Raw genomic sequence first — 9,413 nt, 5'->3', positions numbered from 1 at the left:
ATTTCTCAGTTTACAAGTTTAATTTTCTAGGTAACACCCCTCCCCTCCATCACCCCCACCCCCTCCCACCCCACAGTTCCTTCCTCAGCCTATCTTTTCCCTTTCCCCAAAAACATATACACTATTTTTACAATATGTATTGAGGAGAGGACTCATTAAGTTTTAATAACTTGTTGTCCGATCCATTTGTATATTTGTACAATAAAATATGTTTAAACTAAACGAATTGAAAATGATAAATTCATGAACCAACTATTGTTGTAACGAGAAACTTCCAGGAAAATCTCTTGATATTTCTTTTAATAAGAATAATAAAAAGGAATGCATAATGTTTTTGTTATGTAATTTTTGCTGGTATATTACTAGTTTATTAGTAATAAAGCATACATACATTATATACTGTTCTTTGATAAGGAATTATGTACTCAAGCATGTATCTGTACGATCACAAGCTAAAACGAAGGTTTTTGTTCAACAATCGAAAAATCTAAACGTTGTAATTATTGAACTAAATGATAAGTCTGATTCGTGATATAATCACAAGCTCAAAAGAATATTTTTATTCAACAGTACACGTATTTAAACGATGTTAATATTGAACTAATAAAAACTTTATTCATTTGTCCATTTCCTTTTTGAGTTTAGATAGTTGTGCTAATCTTGCATCCCGCCACTCTCTGCGAGCATCGAGTTGGTCTAAGGGGATTTTCCTTGCGAACTCGTCGTGTATCTTTTGTAACGTCGGTCCCTCTATCTTCGGGAAGGGCTCAAAGTTTGACGTCACACGTTCCATCATTTCTGCATAACGATCTTTATAACTCAACCAACCTACAATAGCCGTTATACTTACAGTTACAATGATTAACATTAATTCTATGCATTTGAAAAAGGAATGCCTCTCTGTATATCTAGGGAGATGCTCAAATTTACAAAATTCATAAAAAATATTAAGCAGAAGTTATTAAGCTGATTCTTCGGAACATTTTAAGGTTCAAGGCGCGAAAATACATAAAATTAGATAAAGGACACACCACTTGTACTTTGACCAGCGTTTGTGACCGAGGCCTTTGTTTTTGTAATAGGTAGCACCTTACCGTCTGCGTTGAGGTATGCTGTCTCCAGAGGTCCCATAAAGGCGTACCTTCTCCCCAGTCCCTCTGACATGACCTTGTCTACGTCCTCAGAACTCATTACTCCCGCCTTAAACACGATATATGGGTCAATTAGACAATGGACCGAGAATAATAAATTAAAAGAATATAATCAATTACCGTATCTATGATAATATATTACAGTCGTGTCTTGTCGTGTCTATAGCTAGCTCCATTACCAATTCAAATAAGGAATTCGATTTTTTGGGAACACAATTTATTTTCATGGTACATTTTGTAAAATAACCATACATTTTGAAAAAAATCAAATAAATCGCGCCAATAAACTTGCGTAAATATCCCGAATTGTATTAATCAATTGATTATTTCAAAGCACACGTCATAGAAATATCAGATATGAAGATATCATTCGGAACACCTCGCCCCGATTACAGTTCCTTCCAACGTAGATGAATCGGTCGAGAAGTTCCGAGTGATGAAGACATATAAGATCACGTTCGATACCTTAACGAGGTTCCAGCACTCTCCAATGATGGCGTACTGTATCCGGTTGAGAACAAAGCCATCAATTTCCTTGTTCAGTACGACTGGTGCCTGTCCTATCTCTGTACACAAGCTTTTGATGGCAGGCAACACATCAGCGTCCGTCCAGGGCGCGGGAACCAGTTCTACCAAAGGTGCGTAGAACGGAGGGTTCGTCTAGATGAATTATAGTACAGAATGGCATTATTCTTTAGACACAGTGTCATAGAAGTTGGTTATTATTGAAAATATAAGCTGGATATTAAAATTTAACGCAATCTGCATAATAAATCGGTCGTTGGTTTCTTCTTTTATCTTATTTATGCTTGATGAATATATGTTATAACCATATCATATACAAATTATATTATGAAAATATTGATACATATATGTACGTGAGTAATTTTTTAGCAGAATATTAATTGCCCAAATTGACACATCGACAAGCAACCACAGGGACCAGCGTAAGTATTACAGTTAATTAGTAGTATAAACTCGTGCACCCTGGTGATGCAACTTACCGGATGTACGACGATAAACCTGTTCCGGTTTTTCAGGTCCTTGGAAAGGAGGGATGGAACGAGGGCGCTAGCAGAGGACCCTAAAATCGCGTTGGGTTCAAGAAGGGGATCGATACTCTTGTATACAACTGTCTTAAGGTCTAGTCTCTCCGGAACACACTCCTGTGAAAAAAGATTCGGTAGTATGTTCAATCGATTTACATAAAAAATAAACTTTATTTATTTTACAAAAAACCCCCATATAAAACAAGTTATTTCAACTTATATTAATAACTCCTGTTGTCCCGGGTGTTTGCGCGCAGTGGGGGTATTAATGTGAGAGGAAACCGGAGTACCCCGGAAAAAGGAAGCCCACATTGTCGAGCAGGTGACTCTTTTCACGTCCGATCGGGGAATCGAACCCCGCCTCCGTGTTGAAAGGTGAGTGCGTTATTCACTGCGCCACCCGACCACCCAATAGACTTTAATAACACGTCTTTGTTCTTTCAACGCGTAGAATTTGGTTCCCAATAAAAACAATCTTTTCCAGTTCATACATTGTAAAGTTATTTCAACATTTAGTCCATACCCAATCTATAAACTGATCACATTTTGAAAAGTATATATGTAACGATTTTTCTGGAGATTTTTTTATTTTTACAATTTGAAAATTAACTATCGATATTTCGATAAGCTTGATTGGAATACGAGAGAAATATCATTCCTCAAGTGAGATTACCCCTGTAAACCAAGACTATTAGTTTATCACCTCTACCATTGAGATTTTTCTGTCAAACCTTCGTACGTCAAAATCACCAGAACAAATTACCGGCAATCCCCCACATTCGGTCCGTAAAACATAATAATGAATATGTATAGCATTGAAGTTTCTGAAAAGGAGAAAATGTCTCACCAGAACAAACCACGCGCCCTTGATTGCCTCGCCAAGGTCTGAGGCCCCTTTTATACAACTGTGTTGCTGGTCCACGGTCAATGTTCCCCTCAGGAGTCCCATCCCCTCCAGATTCAGTAACTGAATTCGTATGTTATCCAGAGCGTCCGTCACCTGGGCCAATTGGATGTCGTACAGGTAGACTTGGTAGCCTGATGCCGCGAACAACATGGCGAAGCTCCGCCCTATCAGTCCACTACAATATGTATACTTCAAATCATTAAAGTTTATTGCAATTTTACCAAAGCCATACAACATCATTTATCAATTTTGAAAGCGTGCAAGGGATAATAACATGGAAGGAAACTTGGGAACGAGGAGAAACAAAGCCATTGACGTCAAGCAGGTGACCAAATGCTCATTGTGACCAATTGGGGAGTCAAACCCCGGCCGTCTTTTTAAAAAGAGCGAGTGCGCTAACAATTACAAAACCCAACCATCAGAACATATATCCTTTAATGTTGCAGTGAATTCTGTATACTGATGATGAATTAGGCTTTTTAAGAGAAATGTGTTGATGCATCGAAGAAATTGGTTATGAAGAAATGAAATACAGAGATAAAAGGGAGGGATTTAAAGTTTCGGCCATCGCTGTGAAAAATGTAACGAGAGGCATTATACTTTATTTTAGTTTTCAACATACTAGACCCAATGAGCATGCGAAATCCTTATTTTTTCTTCTTCTGGGTCTTCTACGACCAAAATTGATCTGCTTTCCCCATTGCAATACTTCAGTTCGTTTTCGTTCCCTGTCTTTCCTGTCTACATTCTGTTCTCCTAATCACCGATCCTGATATCACCCTGTATGTTGCAAGGACATGAAACCCCAAACAAACAAACAAACCTTAATCCTCATGGTCCTTTCGCCAGGAGGCGTGTTTCGAATGTCATTCATGAATTCCAATGGTCGATTTCATACCTTGTTCCATGGTCATCCGTCAAAATATCACTATTTTCATTATTATTTCAGGAGCAACAAAGTATCATTCTTATCAAAGAAGCAATCTAAAATAATTTTCCCCTTTGATTTTGTTTTATTACAAACTGCTCGTAAATAAATTTAGACCAATTTCATGTGGCTACTGTACATAAGAAATTTGTTCAAATTCGTAATTTTTCAAACCCGAAATTAATTTATCAATCATTATTGGTATCTGGTTGCCGAAACACTGATGAGTTTAAATATATGTCATGTTGTTCATGTTAGTTAATAGTTTTATCAATACTCACCCGCAACATCTCGATCACCGTCAATATATATTATCAGATAGATAAATAGTTCATCCTCTCGATATATGGATCAACCCCAATTTACATTAACACATAAAAATTGGCGAAAATAAAACGGACTCCAATATTGCCCAGTTATATTGAGAGGACGTACATATAACATCTATATAATTTTGTAAGAATATTTTCTTGCACTCTTTCATGTTTACTGACAAGGCCGAATAAGTATCTCATTATTACAATAAAGTATGTTTAAAGCCATCAATAGTATGTACCTCTACACCATGCNTGAAATGTTAAATTAATGTTCATAAATAGCACTATTATCATAAAAAAATTTATGATACAAGACTCTGTTAACATTCTTCTGTAATGCAATGGAGGTTGATTGAGAATTCCAGGCGACGGGATATTTATACCAAGTGGGTGATCCATCAGGCAGAAAGTCTATCTATCGACCTGCATTTTCATTTGAACGGTGATATCTTTCAAATATCTAAATTTCTAATCCTATTCACGCTTCGATAACTTTGTATATGAGTTTGTACAAGAAAAATATCCATCGAAATGAATTCTGGATACCCTTAAACTACAATGCCGCTGTCGGTATAAAAGGCCATTTACACTAGAACTACATGAGTAACTTGTTTACCATGTGCTTTTGCCATTTTTTTTAAAAACATTTTAAAAATCCTTTATTTCTTTTATATCTTATATGAATAACCACATGAATGAACATTACTGACCACAAAATTAACTCAAAACTGTCATACATATATAAAGAAAGTAGTCAATGTAAGCTAACAGTAGCATGTATTGTTATCTTTACATTTGACAGTTTCTATCTTTCACACACATCAGAATGATATAGGACACTCGTGCTGGATATATGACTTCATGTCATGACTAACATGACATGACCGTCTGGCATTCTGAAACGTGATGTTTCTNAATTTGAATCAGAGAAGGGGCCGTTTTGGAAACCGGCCCTTTGATACGTGAAATCATTCAGTTATCGTTTTAATCGGCGAAAAAAATATATCCCTCAAAAGTAGATTAAAATGATGACAACAAATTGCCTCGTGTAATTCGTATATATATAAAATAATTCAACCAGCTTTGACGTAAATCTTTTGAAGACTTCTGTGAATGTTAAGTATGTCCTCGGTATGTCATACTACTTTCTGCTATTTCTTAATATGTTCTGGGTGAATTAGTACGTTATCTGAAATAAACATCGATATTTCATGTTGTGTTTACACAATGTCATTCGACATTTTTACTTAAAATTCTGATAAGAGCCGGTAGAATAAGAGTCATTAAGTAAAGGGGAAAACTCTTCGCTCGATTATAGACTTTGGTAATAGAACCTTGGTTAACCTCTATCTTTAGCACAAATTTTACACATACGGTTAGAATCAATTTCAATATATCCCGTGCCAAAGTAGTGCTATTGATCTATGACTATACATATAATTCTACCATTAATACATGTTTGATGATGAACACGTGCCCGAAATCTTAGCCCGAGTTTCCTCTGGCCCTAACACCAGACTTCGACATATAACGTATAGAAGTCTCCCACACCAGACATCTTAGCCCGAGTTTCCTCTGGCCCTAACACCAGACTTCGACACATTGACATATAGATGTGTCCCACACCAGACAACTTAGCCCGAGTTCCCTCGGGCCCTAACACCAGACTAAGACACATTAACATATAGATGTGTCCTACACCAGACAACTTAGCCCGAGTTCCCTCTGGCCCTAACACCAGACTATGACACATTAACATATAGATGTGTCCCACACCAGACAACTTAGCCCGAGTTTCCTCTGATCCTAACACCAGACTCAGACATATTAACATATAGATGTCTCCCACACCAGACAATTTAGCACGAATTTGCTCTGATCCTAACACCAGACTCAGACATATTAACATATAGATGTTTCCCATACCAGACAATTTAGCCCGAGTTTCCTCTGACCCTAACACCAGACTTAGACATATCAACATATAGATGTTTCCCACACCAGACAATTTAGCCCGAGGTTACTCTGGCCCTAACACCAGACTTAGACACATTAACATATGGATGTGTCCCACACCAGACAATTTAGCCCGAGTTTCCTCTGACCCTAACACCAGACTTAGACATATTAACATATAGATGTGTCCCACACCAGACAACTTAGCCCGAGTTCCCTCTGGCCCTAACACCAGACTTAGACATATCAACATATAGATGTTTCCCACACCAGACAATTTAGCCCGAGGTTACTCTGGCCCTAACACCAGATTTAGACATATTAACATATGGATGTGTCCCACACCAGACAACTAAGCCCGAGTTTCCTCTGACCCTAACACCAGACTTAGACATATAAACATATAGATGTATCCCACACCAGACATCTATATGTCCAAATGTCTAAGTCTGGTGTTAGAGCCAGAGGAAACTCGGGCTACCCGACATCTGTGATTTTAATGTTTAATGATATGTTTTTCGATAAGGATATTAATCATCAAGTTCAATATTTTTTTATGCTGCAACAAATTAATCGTTATCATTGTTCAAAGGTATATTTTCACCAATCTTACCTTCCCACAATGCAAATTTTGTCCTGTTTTATTTTTGTCTCCGCCATGGTCCTTGTTGAATACGTGAACCTCACTCGACTTGCTAATTTTGTACCCACATGCTCCCTTGTATATGGAAGCTTGTATCTTTATCGTTTAGAACTAGGACGGTAATCGTCGATCAGATGTCCTAGGCAACATTATTTCGACAATGACGATGATGTTAGATATTTTCCTGCATCGTAATGATTTATTTACATTTATGACAAAAGTTGTTTGTAAACGGGTTGTCGTAAAAACTGCATGCTTGATAGTTATTGATCAGATGCTGCTGTTCTGGACTAAGTTGTTCAAAGCCTGGTAAGCTTACAGTTAATTGATGTAGATTATATATTAAAAAATCTATTAAACTCAGAAATAAAACTGCATTTATAGAGATAAAAAGTACTATTCGACGACAAGAAAAGTATAATATATGTTCAATTGAAGATATTTCTCGAAAAAGTATTTTTGAAAATATTTGATAACTACTCATATAAAGCTGACAAGTCTTTAAACAAAGTAAATTTGTATATTTTTTCAAACCTCCATGAAAATGTTTTATCAACGCGATAAATAGATTGCTGCATATTTTACACGATTTTGTGAAAGGTTTTAAATGAAACATATCAACCAGTAAATTTTTAAATGTTTCCCTGTGACAGACTTCAAAAACAAAAATACTTTTCAATTACTTTCTAATTTTTCATTTAATTTGATGAGGGCCCAGTTTAGTACTAAAACCAGATCATATGCCGGAAATTGTAAATAAAATCAAAGAATGGGTGGGGCAGTGGATCAGTGATCCCTTCCTGATCAATGTCTCATAAATACGAAAGACTCTCGCTGCCGAAGGTCTCTAAAACTAAGTCACCATTTTCATATATTAGAAGCTTGCAGATATTAATAAACGTAAAGGAGATCACGTGGTGATATGATTGGCACCCAGGTATTTTACCTTCCTACCAACTCCGCTAGGGAGAATTTTATCTTATATATAGCTCATCCAGGAGAGCGTAATACTAGTAAGACAGAGGTCCGAGGTTCGACTCTTAGCGGAAGCATTGAAACCTCGGTTACATGATAAAGGTGCAATATTTCGGGAAAATATAACAAAGAAGTTACAGACTTATTTACAATCAAAGACAATGACAGTTAAACAATTTGAGTCTAAATTAGATAAATACTGGAAAATCAACATTAAAAATATTGTTTTAAAGACAAAAATGAGTTATTAGCTATAAACTACAAGTATAATTATGTATATCTATATTACGAGCTGACTTGGAAAGGTTTGTTCATACTGTGTATCGTTAGATTTAGTCTGTGTATATGTACAAAACCAAAATGTCAATTTTCTACTCAATAAATTCTTCAGAATTGTTATTGAAAAGCTACTCCTTTAGAATTGTCACACTGGTTTTACTTCTTTTATTGTCCGTCGAGTCATCCATAGTCTCTACATTGGTAAGGTCAGCGTAGGTCAGTCCGTGAAGTTGTGAAGGGATGATAAGGCACGCTAGGTGTTGGCCTAGTACATATTACTTCACTCCGTTCATGCTATCAACTGATCTGTATTCTTAATATCCAATATAAATAATAGTGAAGATGACCATTTAAGGGTTGTATCAACCATGCTTTTGTTACACATATCGTCCTTGCCATTTTTCTGTGCACTTAGTTAAGTATTTTGGTGTGAAATCGTTAACTTGGTGATCGTTTGGTAATTCGAAAAGTGCAGCTCTAAGAAACTGCAAAAATTACATGCTACATCCCGAGATTATATGGCGTTAATTTAATTTAATTTATGAGTCTGCCTCTGTCCTGAAGCTTTATAACCTGATACAACTTGATAATGTGTATGGCCTAAAAATAAAAGAACGTATTGCATGCTTATAAACATATTTTATTTCCCCTGTTCCAGAAATCACGGTAATACAACCATGTTTACACGCGGAAACGTTCACTAAAGAAAACACAGCAATACATATTAAGTAATATGACAAAGCCTTTCCAAGGGATGGGTGCCAATTTGGGCCTTCTAATTGCTATCTACATACCTTGGGGTTATGCCATCATGATATGACATGAAACTATTACATACTATTTTACGAAACTTTCTTCATAATGTTGATGTATTGTGCAACACTAAAGCTGCAAATGATAAAAATAGCCGAAAAAGTAACGCCTAGTTTATAGGTAGGTCACTGTGACCTTGTTATATATCAGCTTACATGTGTCAACGATACTATTTCTGTGCCAAAATACACATTAGAATACTCTAATTATCGTAAATAAATTTTATTTGGAAGTATCTTAACCAAATCTCCAGAAATGGTGTCGAAAAGAGGGGGAGGGGTTTATTTCTTCATGTTGTTCACGGCTTTTGTGCTAAATAAAATGGGGATAAAGAAAATAGCGCATATCTCTATATGTGGTCTCCAAGCTGACCTTAATTAGTCCACCCCGATATA

General features: G+C 36.3%; 1 protein-coding gene across 1 annotated transcript; it reads right to left on the bottom strand.

Moving 5' to 3' along the window:
- Positions 1–386: 386 nt before the first annotated feature.
- On the bottom strand, positions 387–7,059 carry LOC110457605 (lambda-crystallin-like). The gene is made up of 6 exons (XM_021508949.1): positions 6,922–7,059; positions 3,048–3,282; positions 2,156–2,317; positions 1,617–1,811; positions 1,095–1,200; positions 387–828 (listed from the first exon to the last, which is right to left on the bottom strand). Exons 1-6 carry the CDS (start codon positions 6,966–6,968, stop codon positions 617–619), a joined length of 957 nt encoding a protein of 318 aa, XP_021364624.1. The 5' UTR covers positions 6,969–7,059; the 3' UTR covers positions 387–616.
- Positions 7,060–9,413: the final 2,354 nt, after the last annotated feature.

This window comes from Mizuhopecten yessoensis, unplaced genomic scaffold, assembly GCF_002113885.1.
Source record: "Mizuhopecten yessoensis strain PY_sf001 unplaced genomic scaffold, ASM211388v2 scaffold9253, whole genome shotgun sequence".
NCBI lineage: Eukaryota > Metazoa > Mollusca > Bivalvia > Pectinida > Pectinidae > Mizuhopecten > Mizuhopecten yessoensis.
Note: the sequence above shows the minus strand (reverse complement) of the source record. Positions and strands in the feature narration are given on the sequence as shown.

Bases quoted from the DNA above. Each gene is read 5' to 3' on its own strand.
- LOC110457605 (XM_021508949.1), bottom strand. From the start codon at position 6,968: ATGGCGGAGACAAAAATAAAACAGGACAAAATTTGCATTGTGGGAAG. The intron at 3,283-6,921 runs GTAAGATTGGTG...TACATATTGTAG, and splicing joins AAAATTTGCATTGTGGGAAG to TGGACTGATAGGGCGGAGCT. The intron at 829-1,094 runs GTAAGGTGCTAC...CGGCTATTGTAG, and splicing joins AGCATACCTCAACGCAGACG to GTTGGTTGAGTTATAAAGAT.